The sequence below is a fragment of the Thermobia domestica genome, chromosome 10 (genome assembly GCF_964235325.1).
Source record: "Thermobia domestica chromosome 10, izTheDome1.hap1.1, whole genome shotgun sequence".
NCBI lineage: Eukaryota > Metazoa > Arthropoda > Insecta > Zygentoma > Lepismatidae > Thermobia > Thermobia domestica.
Genome location: NC_137463.1, coordinates 208,954,653 through 208,973,225, shown reverse-complemented (window position 1 = coordinate 208,973,225; position 18,573 = coordinate 208,954,653). Strand labels below are relative to the sequence as shown.

The window sequence follows — 18,573 nt, the reverse complement described above, 5'->3', positions numbered from 1 at the left end:
TAGGTATAACTTCATATTTGGCATATAATACTTGTTAAGACCGTTCTTGTATGTTTTGATAAAGCCGAAATAATGTTTGTGAATTAAATCGATCATTGATCTGTCAAACGTTTTGGTATGCTTTTGCTTGAGGTAAAGTAAGTTTCTTTTAAACGGAAATATTCAGCGGTTCTTGACGTAGAACTTATTGTAGGTTCTTTCCCTTCTAAAACTGCAATTATATCGGAGTATGATTCATCCTTGCGTTGTTCTCGCAAATTTTGCAACAGTTCTTGGTTACGTATTTGAAGAATAGGGACTTCTAGAGTATTCGAGCGATAAGCATGCAGGTCTTCGGGTACCTGGTACAAGTCTGTGTCGTCTTGATTGTTCCTATCTACCTTACTATTGTTATTTTGTTCTAAGCGGCTAATAATGTCGGCCGGATGTTTTTTACCTTCTATATGACAAATGTCGAAATTGTAGTCGATTAAAAAAAGTTTAATTCATGTATATTTGCATACTTTTCAAGCAAGTCAGTTGAGAAATGAAGAGTTTCCACCTCATGTTTTTTAAAACGCTCTTTTTTATTATTTTAATTGTTCTTATGTAGTGTTAAAATACGGTATTATATCAATAATCCCATTTCATTCCTCATATCTTCCACTAGGATTGGATTGGGTTTGAGTTTATCAGCGAGGTTATATGAGACGAGGATCTACAGCTTAACATGAGATCCGAAAGGGAATTGTACTCGGGTCTTCCAGCCTTCCACTAGCAATTAGCACTTAAGTTTCAAGTCTCACGTCACCAAATACGAATATAAGGGTTCATAAAGGCAGTAACACAACAGGGAATAGATAGAAATGTAAACATACAAGCATTATTTTACTTGTTTATGCGATGACAGACATCTCCGATATCTCATCTTCTATACATCCTCTAAAGCTGCAAATATTTCATTTCTGAAATGTTTTCACGAATATGTACTATTTTTTACTACTATGATGAATTAATTCAAGGAACAGAAAGACACCAACATAGAGATGATATCTGGAAATTGCTTCCCTGAGTACTATTTTTTTGACTTGTCACTCCAATTTTATTTCAGTGTCAATTGAAGTAAATAAACTGTTCAACTCAATGTCTTTGCTTTTAAAAAGCATTTCGAGAACATAAGTAAACAAGTGTTCCCATTGCCATAACACTAAGTATTTGCTTCACAAGTTTATAACAGAAATAATTGCATTGAAGTTGAGCATTTGATATCCAGTACCATAAATTACTAGAATATTATGTCATATTTGTTAGATTTCTGTAGTGCTCAGTACATATAGAGAAAAAAATTAGGGATAACGTAGAATTATAGAGAAGTTTACAGTTTATGTTACTCACACACAATGATGAATAACTATCACGAGATTCAAGTACGAAAAGAAAAAAAAATATTACAAACCTTAAATATCTTTATTTTTCCATCATTAGTACAAATGTACACAATACCAACCTCATTTATTTCTGTGTTTTAAAAAAATAGATATAAATATATATAAAAATATACTCGAAACTTCTCACCAGGTACAATATAGTTTGACATTCTGTAATAGTAAATGCATGTATATTTTTATGTTAGTATTATTACATATAAAAGTCAAAATACTGGTCCTTGAATTCAGGTCACATAATACTTCATTTTAAACAATTATTATATTTCTAAAGAACATTATAGATGGAAGTAATACTGATTTTATCGTAATATAATTTTTACATACTTCCTCAAGAATTTATTTAAGTTTTGTAAATGATAATATAAGAATGTTTATTGCACATTATCTTAGGATTAGAATGATACGTACTAGAATACGGAAACCGCTTATTCAGAACATATGGCTGAGGAAGACGAAACTCATCAACAGAAGAGAGACCAAATTCACCATATTTAAATGTATATAAAACAAAGTTTCATAGTATATTTTTTATTTTCATCTGTTTCTAAAACTCATCAGATTCAATTGCACAATCAACAGTCTACAGATGTGCGTAAGTAATATTCAGATGTAAGTAATGCGATATATTAAAATTAGTCTTTTTTACAGGACGTGCCAGTTTATCTGCCAATTCATATTTCCCATACACCATACCACTTCCACTCCTATTGCAGAATGCACCTTAATCACTACTAATAAAAGTACATTATTGTTGAAGAAAATTAATTAACATTTTTCGCTCATAAACTTAGGTTGTCCTTCCTCTGTCAGAAGATGGTCCTTTGGATTGATGCAAACTTGTGGGCCTTCACCTAGTTTCGTATGGATGATGTACTTTAAAGAGCCTGGCTGTGTTTCAAAGGATATTTTGGATTGAATATCCTTTTAAAAAATCGTAAAAAAAATATATTATTCATACTGTGTAACACCTGAATAAGTGATATAATTATCATCATTATTTTCGAGGGTCATAATTGTGCTGCAGCTGACAGAAAGGCTTCAGCGATAAAGTTCACTATAATATGTTTGAAGCTTACATGAAGGTGCTTCTTAATGCCACTAACAGATGGAATCTTGAAATCTGTGTACAATAACTAACGGTAAGTTACAATTGCTAGATATGTACAGCTAAGTCATTACTCGATCAGACTATAAAATCCACAAATATACGCAAAAGAACGGCACATACGTAGCAAACAGCCTTTAAATAATTCCCACACCATCCACACATTTTTGCCAATGATGGGAAAGGCGTTGAATACTGTCGGCTCTGTGTGCTCTCCTAATGTACCCCCTACTTAAGTTCTTCTTCATCACTGTTCAAAATGTGTGGGGGCCATGTTGGACTATTTAAAAGGATAATATACTGTTTCATATCTACGTTCTGTTTTTTTCTTTCTGCCTTTCAACTTCGTGTTCATTCGCATTAAGCCCGATCGAACAACGAATTCATATGGTTATATATTTCGACTGCTCTTTGCCATTAACTTGTGCACGTACACACTACCCCTTGTTAGCATTAAAAAGCAGCTTTCTGTGCCCTTCAAACACATGTACTGAATTTCTGGTGCTGACACTTTTCTGGTGATTCTAGCACATATAGTTGCATGACTTATGAAATGACATTCGTATATATCAACGCCAGTGACTTAGTACAACAAACTCTCGCTTATTCGTGGTGATCATCGGACAAAACGGCACGAATAAACGAAAATGTTATCAATTTGTCAAAATAACAGTTTAGCATTATAATCATAAGCATACATGCCTCACAGAAGTAGCTTTAGAGTATAAACAATAATGGCAAATAGTGTATTGTATGATCGAACTTTCGATCATAATCATCGTATTTCTTGAATTCAATGCACTTGTTTTTAAACCAAAGTACTGTGTTTGCACAACAGCTGTCTCGATTGTTGCTATTTATGACATGCACGCTGTTATCTTTACAAGTTCAGTTTACATTTGAAGTTTCTTGTCGTTTCAATCGCTTGAATGCCTTCACAAATAAAATATAATGATAACCTGCACGAATAACCTGTAAATCGGCTAATTCATGCATGAATAATTAAGAGTTTGTTGTATGTAATTTCCGTGTTCTTCACTACTGTTTAAAGGTAAGTTAAAAATACTTTTAAATGGTAATATCAAAGTCTTACATAAATCTATATTGCATGCAGAAGATTTTTTGAATAGTTCTCCATGCGTACAAAGAATCTCTCTATCAACTTGTAGAAGGTAACTTCAACAAAATTTGAGTAAAACATGGGTATATAACAGAAAAAGAGATCGTGAAGGATTTTTCTTCGCTTTTGCATGCAATATTTCCTGACCTTCGATCCCTCAACTTAGTAATACCATTCCTATTCTATTTCTAAATGTTGAAGACAGGATAAATAAGTGTCCGAAATATTGTCATAAACTCATTTATTCATTATTTTGGCTGTATGCAGCTCAAGCAGTTTAATTCTCTTTTTAATTTAAAGGGACTAGCATATACTAGCAGACGACGTTTTTTATGTGTATGTGTGTGTGTGTTCCCACTCATCGGATGCATGTGGGCGGAGTGACCTTGATCAACACTTCTTCAGCCAATCACAGCTCTGTCTGCTCTTACGTCATTTAACGCGTGAAACCCACGCGAACAGCGAGAGCTGAAGAGATTTAGCGGGAGAAACTATTCGGCGCGAAAGGACTCACTACGCAACAGCATGATTTTCTAGCTGCGACATATACTTCAACAGTTATATAATTATCCATTGATATATCAGAGTATTAGAAATCCATCAACATGTAAACATCATAATAATATCCCATACTATAATATTGGGACTTGTAAGTATTTCAATATAATTAAAATTATCAAATCAATTGACGAGTATCTTCTGCAATTGTGCATGTCATCCCCTCACGCCTCGTGGTGATTCGTTTAAGTGCATGGTGCAAAATTTACTTTTTACTCATTATTTGTATAATTTGTTAATTTTCGGAAACATGATGCTAAATTTTTTTTTGTGTCTCTAAAAGTTGTACGTAGAATTTTTGCTTATGTGTAGTTGACGTTGAAAGGAGCTTTCTTCGGATAACTTGTTTCATCGTCAACGCTCGAGCAAACGTCCTATTTACGACTATATAATATAATGTTTGCTCTATCTGGATCACCATCCTATGGAGTAAACGTTATAAAATGGTGCCGGGATAAATGTGTCGAAGCAGAAACCTTTCTTTTTGTATAAATGTTCGGTTTTGTGTGTCTACGAACATTGGCCTACGTATTCTTGATGTTCCAAAACTTGCTGCGTAATTTTTTTGCCGCCATCTCAGATCACCAAATACATGAAATTCGTGTGATTGTATCCTTGTCCAGTGCATTCATCCTTGCATATTGAAGCCTAAATCCTGTCTAAATTAGAATATTTTTATTATTTGCATTCTTAGATTTTTGCAGAAATTAGTCAAGTATTTGTGTTAGCGAGTTTGTTATATTTGCAACATCATGGCCGAGGGTGATCTTAGAACAGTTCTCTTATCCATGCAAAGGGAACTGAGTGCATCAATTAACGAAATTAAAGAAAATCAGAATAAGTTGAATGAGAGCCAAAATGAATTGAGTGATACTCAGAAACGTGTGAGTGAAAGTGTTGAGGCAATAAATGTAAACCAACAGAAAATGAAAGATGATTTGTCAGGTGAAATTAATAATGTGAATGTTACCATGCAGAGTGAAATTAAAAATTTGAATGCGTGTATTAGTGCAGTGCGGCAGGAATTGATAGAACGAATTGAAGCAGTGGAATTAAAGTGTTTTAATACGAGTGAAGACATACGTAGAAGTGTACGTGAATTAGCCGATGCCGTGCATGATATACGGGGCACAGTTGAAGAAAATACGCGCCAAGTAAACGACCAACAACGTCAATTAAGTGAATGTTGCAATAAAGTGGATGATTATGAGAAAAGGTTGCGTTTGGTCGAAAGTCTCGACAAGTACCGTGAAAGTAGAGTTCAGAAGTGCGAGACCAAACAAAGTGAATACGGTATAGCAGTGCAAGAGTGTATTCAAGTGTGCCACGAGCAGAGTAAATTTAACCAGCAGTGTTTTGAAACATGTCTTCGCGCCAGTGAGTTAAGTGAACAAACCAAGCAAGATGTGAAGCGATTATCAGAGCGTGTACAGCGTATAGAATTAGCAAACGAGCACCATGATACTGGAAGTAATATGTCACAAAGAAACACAGGTTCCGTGCACAGTGTGAAGCGCGAGAGGAAATCGAGCAGTGAGTCTCAAACGGCGTCTGATACAGAGGTGGAAAGTGATGTAATAAGAAGAACCGTGTCAAGAATCAAAACCGAAAGAGAAAGTCCGCGTATTAAGCGTGCAAGAAATAGTGAAGTGAATGCAAGGCGTTGTTCATTGCGATTAGCAGACATTAAGCAACTCTCTACATTTTCAGGTGATATGATGAAGGAAAGTGCAAGTGCATTTTTAGAAAATTTCGGTAGAGAAATGTCGTTCGCCGGAGTGCGTCAAAGTGAATATTTGACGATCATGCCCTTGATTCTTAAAGACAGTGCACTTAAGTGGTACGATTTACAAGGTAAGAAGTGTCAAACTTTTCAAGAATTTGTGATAGAGTTTCAGAATGCATTTGAGAGTCCTTTAGTGAAAGCCACACGTCTGCGTAACTTGCGTTCTATTCCGTTTGATCCAAAACGTTATAGTAGTGTTGTTGATTTTGTAACAGAGCGCTTTAGTCAAATTCAAGCTTTGGAAGAGTATGAAAATCCAACCATTACGTTGTCACACATCATCACTCTCCTGCCGAAGCGGTACCAATTAGCTATGATGGGCTCTATGCCTGATAACATAAATCAGTTCCTTGCGAGTGTGCAGTCCATCGAAGGATTGTCAGGAATTACTAATATGTACGACAATCAGCGTAATAAACAAAAACAGCAAGGTGGTGCCGGTGTTAGCGTGAATAATGTGAAAGTGGAACACGGTAGCGAAGTGAACAGTGATAATAGTACGCGCTCGAATTTCAAACAAGGATGGAAAGGGAAATTTCATAGACGTGGACGGCGAGGTAATTTTAACAGAAATAATAATAATTCGAACGGTGGTAATCAGTCGCAGGGTAATGGCCGACAAAACACGAGTGCAAATGAAAATCGAAATGAAACGCAAGGTGCAAGGGCAAATGAAAACCAAGGTAGTGCGTCGACTTCTCAAGGTAGTCCGAATCAAAATAATAATTGGTTTCCAACATTTAATAGAGGTCCTGGTGTAAATAACGGTAACAATCAGCAACGTCAATTTCCATACCAACAAAGTGGATTTTACCCGCAAAGTTCTGTGCCTTTAAACTAGTAGCGCCCTCCCACTTGGTCGCTGAAAAGGGGAGGGATTTCAGTAGTGTAAACAGGGTTACTTTTCCACATATGTGCAACGAGGAAGATTTACAAGCAGAAGATGATATAAGCAATGATAATGAAGAAGAAGTGATCAAATGTGAATTAGGTCATAATACGATGAGAGTAAAAATTTTGTTAAACGATCAACCCAAAATCTGTCTGTTAGATAGTGGATCAGAACTATGCCTATTACGGTACAATATTTTTCGAGAAGTAACAAAGTGTGTAGCAAACGTGCATTTGCAAAAAGGAGAGCATATCATTTTGTGCGATTTTCTTGGAAGAAAGAAAAAGAACGTGAAGGGAAAGGTTATTTTACCGGTACGAATTGAAAATGTGGAAGTGCCAGTTGAGTTTCTTGTGTTACCAGAACTGCACGAAGACGTAATACTCGGTGCAAACTTTCTCGAGAAATTAAACAGTGTCATCGATTTTAAGCGAAGTAACTTGCGTGTTGAATTTCAAGGAATTAGTGGTGAAGTGCCTTTAATACAGAGAAATAGTGAAAATGTCATTGTAGCTAATGTAAGTGAAATTAAGTGCAAGGTAGCCCCTATTGTTGTGTTGTCCGAGATAAGGGACCTTAATGATTTTTATGCGAGAACGATGAATGTGTTCCGCAGTGGGTGCGCCGAGCCTTTAGAGAAAATTGAAGCTAGTGACTTAGTGGAGGACTTCCCATCGGATCTATATTTCACAGTAGATGAAATAAGGGATGCAGTTACACGCGCTACGCTGTTTAGTGAAAACGAGAAAGAAGAATTGTTTCAGTTGTTAATGAAACATAGAAGAGTGTTCGCCCGTTTTCCTGGCCTGTGTAATAAATTTCAGTACCGACTAGAAGTGGATACAAATGAACCCATTGTTGCTCGTCCTTATGATATTCCGCACAAATATAAGGAAGGAGTGCGTGAAGAGATCCGAAAATTGTTAAAGTGGGGTGTAATTAGACCTAGTTCATCATGTCATCTATTACCGTTGCACGTAGTATTGAAAAAGAGTGGAGCGTTAAGAATAGTAACGGATTGTAGAGCATTGAATGTGCACATTAAGAATCCAGCTCTGCGTGTAGAAAAGTTGTCCGACCTCTTTGCTAAATTTAGTGGAAAACGTGTGCTAGGTACTCTTGATTTTACTAGTTCGTATCAACAATGTGGAATTACAGAAGATTCTATGCCATACTTAGCCTTCTTGTTTGAAGGAACGTTATACGAGTACACACGCATGGTGTTCGGTGTGAAAAATGGATCGTCTGTACTGCAATTGTGCTTGAATAAAGTGTTCCCTTTACCGCTACAAGAGAAATTAATCAGGTATATGGACGATGTAGCTCTTGGTTGTACAAGCGTACCAGAATTCTTACAGCAGTTAGATGAAGTGCTTAGTTTGTTAAGTGATGCGAACATGACGCTAAATTTGTCGAAGTGCATTTTTGGTGTAAGTGAAATTAACTATTTAGGCTATTACGTATCTGCAGAAGGTATACGAAAGGATCCGAAATCAGCTGAAGCAATCGAGAAGTTACCAGTGCCCAAAAATTTAAAAATGTTACGCTCATTTCTTGGTGCTGTGCAGTGGCATTCGCGAACAATCAAAGGTCATGCTGTTATCGCTAAACCCCTTTATGAACTTTTAGGGAAGGAAAAGAAATGGAAGTGGGAAGAAGAACACCAAAAGGCATTTGAATCATTAAAGGCTGAATTAGTGAAAGATGTGAAGTTACACCATCCACAGTTCGATAAGCCGTTTTATCTCGAAAGTGATGCAAGCAAACTCGGGTTGGCTTGTGTGTGTTATCAAATTATTGACGGTGAGAAGTGTGTATTAGAATATCCAAGCCGTACTCTTAATAAACACGAACAGAACTATGCCATAATTGAGCTTGAGTGTCTTGCATTTGTGTGGTGTATTCGTAAGTGGCATGTTTGGCTCAAAGGAGCGAAAATATACATACGAACAGATCATAAAAGCTTAGTGCAGTTAAAACGTATGCGTAATTGGAATGCAAGACTGATGAGGTGGTCTCTTGAACTTCAATCTTACGATTATGAAATAGAATTCATCAAAGGCAAGACTAACACACTAAGTGATTGTTTATCTCGTATGTTACCAACACAGGAAGATCTAATGGTGAATGTGAATCCTATACAGGCTGTTCAATCAGAAGTGTTTGATTTAGATCTGTCTACAATTGCGAAATTACAATGGGAATGTGACGAGTACCGTCCTATTATTAGTTACTTACAAGGTAATATAAGTGAAAGTGAAAGCAGTGCAAAGAAGAATTCTTTTCGTAGTAGTGCTCGAAATTGGAAACAAAATTACACATTGGAAAATGGTATTTTGATGGTGAGAGATTTTCACTTCCCAGACAGATTAAAATTGTGTGTACCTCCATGTTTAGTGAAAAATATTTTAATTGGCTACCATGATCATTACGGTCACTTTGGATTTATGAAAGTGTTTAATATCATTTCCCGTATGTTTTATTGGAAAACCATGCGTAGTGACATTAAATCGTACATTCTTGATTGTGAGGTCTGCATGAGGACGAAGGTAGACCATCACCCAGTGAAATGTTTAATGCAATCAGTGCCAGCGAAAAACATACGTTATTTGGTCTCAGCAGATTTAGTTGGTCCTCTACCTCGAAGTAAACATGGGGAAACTTACCTGTTAACAGTGTGTGATGTATACTCGCGTTATTTAGTAGCATATCCACTTCGTCGTGCAACAAGTGCAAGTGTCGCAAAATGTCTTACTGAGTCATACATGCTTCATCTTGGTATTTTTATGAACATCTTAGTAGATAATGGACCACAGTTATTGGCAAGGAATTCGTACAAGCTATGGAAGCATATAACATCAAAATACATTATACTACGCCTTATCACGCACAAGGAAATGTTATCGAAAGATTCCATGCTGATTTAGAGAGAATTTTGCGTGTGTTGTGCCGCGATTCTCATTCCTCATGGCCAGAATATATTGTGCAAGCTTGTTTGCTGTTGAACTATACTATTAGTGCCAGTTTGGGAATAGCGCCTGCAGAATTACATCTTAACATCAAGCCAGAAGAATTTACATTGTCACATTTTGGAATTGTGAAAAACAACGAAACAGTCGATGAGCAAGAAGGTATAGATTGGAATGGAAAATTAATAATGGCTGACTTACGGCGAAAGAAAATCATTCAGCAACGAAACGAAAAGTTGAACGTTCATCAGAGAGCTCGAAGAACTTTGTGTGAAGGTGACTTAGTTTTCTTACGTCAGTATAATATTAGTAGCTTGGTAGACAAACGTATAGCCAAACTGTGTGAAGTGTACCGTGGACCTTACTTACTGTGGAAACAAGTTGGTGAAAATGTGTTTGAAGTATTAGATCCGCAAAGTGGCAGATATATAGGATTTCAGAATGCTTCTAGAATGAAGCTGTGGAGACCAACACCAGCTACTAGGAAAAAGTGGCTAGAAATTCTGAAGAAGCATGTGGATGAAGAGCAGTTCAGTGACATTTTAGAGAGAGCCGAAAAGGAAGCCAACGGAGATTACATGAACGAAGAAGAAGAGGAAAGTAAAGAAGATCAATTGTGTAGCATCAATAATAAAGATCAAGAAGTGAGAGTACATTCTAGTTTTGTCGACGAAAATATTTTGTGGTATGTACGACATGGTTATTTAGATGAGCGAAAGTTGTTGAGTTTATTAGAGAAGTATTACCATTAGAACTTCGAAGAAGTCAATTTGAATTTAGAGATATGTCAGGAGATATTAGAGTAATATACACGTTTATTAGAGTATTCCTTTTGTTGTTATTGGAACAACATTGAAGTTTTACCTTAAGACCTACGACCACATTTCGCCATGAATTTCATGTGCATCGTTTTCTTTTTGTCTTCTATAAAATTCTATGGGGTTTCCTTAGTATAACTTGTTTGTAACCACATCTCTGTGTGTCTTCGTGGTCGTACTTATAGTGGGTAGGTTTATATGGTTTTTGTGGGTTGGCTCTTCTTCATTTAGTCGTCAGACCATCCCTAAGATGGATACAGGTTGGCATCTGTAGACATCTGACTTCGCCTCAATATAATTCTCCATCATTCGAGTTTATATTGGTTTATTTCTCTCTTCATTATAGTAATCATGTAACAGTCATCATTAAGGTTATATCTATAGGCTTATCATAATATCTATATATTTTATTCAGCATCATGTCCTATATAGGTATATTTTAGTATTAATTTATCGTGTACCATGTACTTATTCGATGAAGTTGCATGAAGGCGTTAAGGATTTACACGTGCTTGTCGTGGTTGATGCTCGTGAAGGGATTTGAAAAAAAAAAAAGGAAATACTTACATTTTCTTTGTTAACCCATCCCAAGTCAACTTCCTTTTAACCATAATTATGTTATTTTAACCTTATTATAGTAATTACATGTAACACGTAGAAACATACACTTGATATCCATACACGAAGAATACAACACAAGGAAGAACACACGTAGCTCTAAACAATAAGAAGAACACACATCCTATTCACTTCCACGTAACATGAATGCAGCAGTAGCAAATGCCGCATATTTTAAGTCAAAAAAAAAAAAAAAAAAAAAGGAAGAAAGATGCAATTTATACGTTAAATAAGTTTATACGCAATAAGTTACAGTATTCCATGCATCTTCATATTGGCGCCGAATTTTGAAAAATAGTCCTGTATAGGGGACTATAGCATGCAGAGACCTTCTAGAACTTCCACCGATGGACCTAGCCCTATCCAATGGGAAGAGGATAGGAGCAGAAGATTTAATTGCCGAGTGTTCATTCAATGGAAGAGAATGAACGAAGAGGCTGGCCTATGGACTGGACATTGTTCTGGAGCGTGGTGTAGATTGTGAATAGTGGACAACATGGACAGTGTGACGTGTGCAGATAGTAAAAGTATAAACAGTGTGCTATAACTAAACTGTGAAGTGTTGTTATTCGAACTAAATATATATATATATATATATATATATATATACTCATTCTTTCCTTTTGTTTTGTTCAATTAATTGCAAAAGTGAAAGTGTTTTAAAGGTTGAAATTAATTCATTGTTTGAAGTGTTTTCTCATTTTATTCATATTATTTGCAATATTTTATGGTATGTGTTAAATATCCAATTTCTTTAAGTATTGAGTGAACTTACATTTGGACTAATAAGACTATAATAAATATTTTTTATGCATTTATTGATATATTACATATTTGTGGACTGAATAAACATTTTATTTTAGTGAGTGCAGTGTTAACCAAGCGTTAATGTGAACTATGGCCCAAGTGAAGAGTGCTTCAACAACTTACAGTGTGTCCTCGTTATACGCAGACACAAACTATAAGTGTTGCCAGGGTTCTTAGGATAAACGTATCTCATCAGAACTTTACCTATCAACTGTTCGGGTGCCATTTGTCATAAACTCATTTATTCATTATTTTGGCTGTATGCAGCTCAAGCAGTTTAATTCTCTTTTTAATTTAAAGGGACTAGCATATACTAGCAGACGACGTTTTTTATGTGTATGTGTGTGTGTGTTCCCACTCATCGGATGCATGTGGGCGGAGTGACCTTGATCAACACTTCTTCAGCCAATCACAGCTCTGTCTGCTCTTACGTCATTTAACGCGTGAAACCCACGCGAACAGCGAGAGCTGAAGAGATTTAGCGGGAGACAAACTATTCGGCGCGAAAGGACTCACTACGCAACAGCATGATTTTCTAGCTGCGACATATACTTCAACAGTTATATAATTATCCATTGATATCAGAGTATTAGAAATCCATCAACATGTAAACATCATAATAATATCCCATACTATAATATTGGGACTTGTAAGTATTTCAATATAATTAAAATTATCAAATCAATTGACGAGTATCTTCTGCAATTGTGCATGTCATCCCCTCACGCCTCGTGGTGATTCGTTTAAGTGCATGGTGCAAAATTTACTTTTTACTCATTATTTGTATAATTTGTTAATTTTCGGAAACATGATGCTAAATTTTTTTTTGTGTCTCTAAAAGTTGTACGTAGAATTTTTGCTTATGTGTAGTTGACGTTGAAAGGAGCTTTCTTCGGATAACTTGTTTAATCGTCAACGCTCGAGCAAACGTCCTATTTACGACTATATAATATAATGTTTGCTCTATCTGGATCACCATCCTATGGAGTAAACGTTATAATATTAATGTAAAGAAAAAGAAAATATTGAAACATTTTACGTCAAGATAAGAAGAGTGAAAATTTATTAAACAAATATGGCAACTAATGAAAGTTTCTGCAACTGTAATGCAATGATCCATAATTGACAGTAAAGGAAATGCTTTATATAGATTTCGGCTAATATATTCTTCCTTACTGGAGTAATAACAACACTAATAACAAGTTTCGCTTTATGCATGACTTTTTCTCAATGCTTGTAAAGACTTGCTTCATTCTTGTCGAAACTACAATTTTTTACATATGTTTTAAACTTAGAAAAAAGTGCTGATTTGGTTATACCAAAGACACGCTTGTTCAGAATTCTAAGCTGAAACAATCATCATTTCTTTAATTATGATCACTGAGCACTGCGTTAATTCCGTAATTATAGTTTTTTACATCATTACTATTAGTAAGAAAATACCCATTTAAGTTGATACAAATCCTATCTCCAGTTTTACTGTTTATAACTCTTTCTTATGAGTACGAAAATTCTCATTAAATACATGAACATTCAGGTCCTCGCCGCTTCTTAATAAATCATGCTCATAATAATATTTGGTATTAATTTGTATACACTTCAATCATATCCAGTACTAACAAAGATACCATCTCTCATATTTACTTAAGTTACATCGAAATGTGTCGCTGGATCGATTCCAGCCCGTGAAAAGTTAACTTTGTAGTGGACAAACACCATGTGCGTGGATTCTCTTGTTTCCTTTCATTTTCTTCCGCCAATGCCATCCATCCCATCTTCATAGTCTCCTTTAGCCTCAGTTCAAAATCGTGGGCCGTTAAACTCAAAAATAAATAATTTTAGAAGAAAAACGAGTAAAAATAAACTAATGATTTTTGTCATATACATTGTTCCTATCAATATTAATACGCTTAGAAATGTTTCTCTTTACAAATGAGATAATTTTATCTCAAATAGTAACACACATACCTGTGGAAGGTTTACAAGGGGAGTTTTGATTCCCTTAAAATAATTCTCATCTTGATTATCAGGAGGATATACGTAATTAATAAGGCTAATAACAATAGGCACATCAGACTCTAGTAGGTACAAGCATGCATTTGGGCCAGCATCAAATGTATACGCTATCTGAAAAAAGAAAGACGAAGAAAAACATCTCATTACTCTCTCCATTTGAAACAAAGAAGTAATGCATTGTGAAAACAGATTACACTACTTTTTATTTCTCCTTTTTTCTTAACTATATTTGGAGTGTTGCATCTGGTATTATTGGAAAGAAATGTCTCAACTTCCAAATGAATGTACGTTCAGTATCACCAAGGTATAAAGCTGGGATCATTTACCTTGATACGCTCTTGTAACTTTTAAACTAATGAACAAAATAAGAAGAAGGGGATATTGTTTAGCACAATTTGTGATACCACAAGGACAACAATGTTGCCAACCCAATATGAAGTTTTAGTATTTCAAATAGCACTACGTCCAGTTATTCAAATCTACATGTTAACTCTTTGCGGCACGGTATTTCTAAAACGTTCTCTATAAGATGGTATAATATAAGTACCACCGTGCTTCAAAGAGTTAAATGAAAACTTATAACGTTGCCTCTTTTATACAGTGTTGCAAACTATTGACACTACAGTATCACAGACATGTAAATTTGAAGGTCTCTACAACAGTAATAGCGCAAATGTGACGGACGGAGCAATGCACATCGAAAGTATTTTAGTGTCTGATACTATGATCATAATATGTTGGATTTGGAATGAATTCGAATATAGTTATAGGGGACTGAAAATTTGATTATTTTCAAAGCCTTTATCTCGATAAACTGCTTAGGTAAGTATCTCATCTTATTGCATAGATGGCTTTCAATAGTTGTGAAGATCGCATTTCTGTTTACAGCACTTTGATAACTAAAAATGGTTCTGAAAATACGGTAAAAATTGTTCAAGTTTTCAACATTGCTTAAGATTGTGTAATACTAAGAACTTATTCTAATTACACCTACCAAAAAGTATTGCTGTAACGTTATAGAAACAAAGTAAATCAAATATTGTTTTAAAAAGTTCCCACAAATATGCTATTTTAAGGAAGATGTCAAATTTTACCCTTGTTTCGTATCTTCCTAATGGTTCTAGAGATCATATTACTGTAAACGGCATTAGGATTTTTATGTGTATTGGAATCATGTACGTAAATTTAGTGTGATACTTATCTAAACACCAACAAAATAAAGTGCTTTGAAGAAGCCAACTTTTCAATTCCCTGCAACCTTATTTTCACTTGTTCGAAATACGTCATATGATGATCACAGCATTCAATACTAAGTTACTTTGGATGCATTATCCATCCATCTAACTTGCGTTATTACTGTTGTAGAACTCTCTAAAATTTGGTAGTTTTTCGATGTTTGAGATACTGTAATGTTCTTAGTTTGCAACACTAAATAACAACTATGGTAGTGTATGTTTTCGTTTTACATGTAAATTTCAAATATTATAATAACCTGACGCAGTGCCATTTGAAAAAATTCAACTTGACTTTGGGCTGGCAACATTGTTAATCTTGTGGTATCATAGAGTATGCCAAGAAATATCCCCTGCCAATATTTGCATGCTACAAAATTTCATAAAAATTTTGCAAGCCAGGCGGCTTTTAGTGCGATGCAATAAATGCACCAGTTTCCACAGTCATTGTTTCAAGATCTTCAGGATACTGAAATTTGCAACCTCTCAATTCATGAAGCGCCCCAATTGCTTTACGATGCTTGGTCTACACGGAAAATTCGGTGCTCTAACCGACAATTAAAGCCAGAACCATGCGCACGGAAGGCACACACCTTAACTACTTGGCAGCATGAAAGAACCATCACTTCACAACATGATTCAATAGTAACTCATCAGAAAGAGAGAGAAAATACATTTTTTTAAACATTATAATTAGAAAAAAAATGTGGACTTGGGATACGAGCCCCCTAAATACAGGACAAATAACAAGAAAGAAAAATAAGGTACTCAATTTTCTGAATTATCAAAACGTACTTTTTGGCAATAGTGAAGAAGAAACTAATGAAAACTCCCCTTAATGTGCGTTCATTTTCAATAAGAACTACCATTCAGAACATCGACTTGTAGCCACAGCCAAAACTTAAAAAAAATTATTGAACTATGCAATATAAAAAGTAACTAATAGAACTGACTAAAAAAGAAAAATGTGTTCAAAGTTTACAATAAATATAAGGAATAAAATATGAAATTGATTGAACATAAATTAACAAATAAGAATAAAGTATACAAATTACACACTTAGCTAAAATTTTGATCTACTTACAATTATTTATATATATACATACAGAAAAACCAGACATCGTTCTATTTGATAGTAAAAAATTATTTTTATTTCACTACAAGCAAAGAAAAAAATAGTATATAACTTGGACCTACCTTATTACTGCCACACAACGAGTTATAGAAATGAACCAAATTTACAATACTATGCGACACATCGTTCATGTAAATACATGGAGGATATGTGTCTTGACAAACAGCATGAAACTGATTACTATCTTTCATCGTAATTTCAGCAAATGTTTGGAAATCTTTTTCTAAAATTGCCTGAAATAAACAATTGAGAAAAACAATAATATAAACATAAATATAAAAACTTTTATTTCTATTTGGTAACACCACAATAATGTATTTTCTGAAATAGATGAACTTTAAATGTATTTGAAACATACAAAGTTGTTCAGAATTTATACATCATTTCATTCAAAGTGTTCCCTTCCCTTCGGCAGCGAATGCTATTGCCAATGTAATAAATAAATAAATAAATAAATAAATAAAATAAAATAATAATAATAATAATAATAATAATAATAATAATAATAATAATAATAATAAAAACTGCTGACACCATTTCCGGTATCATATCTTTCAAAATTCCTTTTACTGATAAACTCATCATTGTTCTTACTCCTGCGGGTTTTCTTAAATAACTTTAATGTCTATAATGATTATGTATGAAATAAACAACAAAATTTGAAGTAAATACTCAATGACATTTTAAATTATTACTAAAAGGAAGAAAAATAATTTCTGAAGTTGATGATAAAATATGATTTTTCAAAGAACTAACCAGTTCGGGCTACATTACTGAATATCGAATTTTCTAATAGATGTTTTAAACATTATACCTTCGTAATGGCTTCTACTCTTTTTGGAACACAATATTTTACACGATGTTGAATCAGATCACTTGTTTCAACAGTTCTTTGCATTCCTGATGTGCTACTAGTTTTCTTCCTTGCATCATTAACCTGAAGAAAGGAAGATAGTAGAAACAAACATATATCAGACACAAGAAACTTCCAAAAATTTTATCACTTCCAGTTAACTGGTAATAAGTTATTCAGAAAGTCAATGACTAGCTTTGTTAGTCTCTACAAAAACAGAATATAAGAAAATATTTGTAAACCAAATACTCAAAATACATTCATTAGCTTTACCTATTATAATTTTGCAAGATTATTTTCCTGTGAGTATGATTTAAATACTGAAGAAGCTAATCTATTGACAAAATTACGATTAATTTCTTATCAGGTGTATTGTATATCCGTTAGAAGAAGTACAAAAAAAAAAAAAAAAAAAATCAGAAATTCAAGGCAAGGACTTTTAACAATTATTAAAGAAATGATACATACATATTTTCAATCAATACTTCTTATCCTAAGTAAATATGTAACTTAGCAATGGATTAGGATTGTTATTTTGAAGTACGCAAGTGTAATTTTCTTAACAATACTCCCTATCAGCATTTTGTTGATGTATGAGAGAATGATTTACGAAAACAACTCACAAAAATTTACAACTTTGTGGTCTGTAATTTTGTATCAATTGAACATCCAGCAAACCAGTATCTTGACAAAATACTTTAGTTATATATACTTTTATGGACAAATAAACACTATCATTGTTAATGCTTCAGAAGACTCGAAGTCAATTTAAAAATAACAATCCTAATTTTACCAATAATCTTGTTAAATTTAAGAGTAAGTACATACAATATTTAAATTTGATACTATCTACGTTTATGTATATGTTAATACGAGATTTTTTCAAAAGAAAAAAAAACGATCGTTTAACTATCAGGCTTAACACTGTCTATAAGATTACCTGTCCTTCAAGTAGACGTGCTAGAATATACAGGATGTTTCAAAACAATACTGACGACGTTTGGGAGGTGATTCCTGACACCAAGATAAGACAAAAAGTATAGACCAACCTGGGTGCACAAATGCTTCTTTTCGGAGTTATAGGCTGCAAAAAACATGAAAAAATGAACTTTAAAGGTCTATAACTCCAAAACTATGGGACGTACCGTAGTCGGATCAAGACTTCACTTAGCAACTAATATGTCTGCTATCCAAAAATATATATTTCAGAATTCCAAGGTACTCACACAAAAATTTT

At 34.3% G+C, this 18,573-nt stretch overlaps 1 protein-coding gene across 2 annotated transcripts in view; it reads right to left on the bottom strand.

Annotated features, from left to right (window-relative positions):
- Nucleotides 1–1,427: 1,427 nt before the first annotated feature.
- Nucleotides 1,428–18,573, bottom strand: part of Mvd (mevalonate diphosphate decarboxylase) — a 56,819-nt gene continuing 39,673 nt past the window's right edge. Inside the window, exons 7-10 of one of the 2 annotated variants that reach the window (XM_081729024.1) lie at nt 17,298–17,420; nt 16,542–16,716; nt 14,069–14,223; nt 1,428–2,348 (exon numbers count right to left, since the gene is read on the bottom strand). In XM_081729024.1, coding sequence (XP_081585150.1) covers nt 2,193–2,348; nt 14,069–14,223; nt 16,542–16,716; nt 17,298–17,420 — 609 coding nt within the window. In that variant the 3' untranslated portion in view covers nt 1,428–2,192. Of the gene's footprint in view, nt 2,349–14,068; nt 14,228–16,541; nt 16,717–17,297; nt 17,421–18,573 lie in introns of both variants that reach the window. The other variant, XM_081729025.1, reaches the window with a different exon arrangement.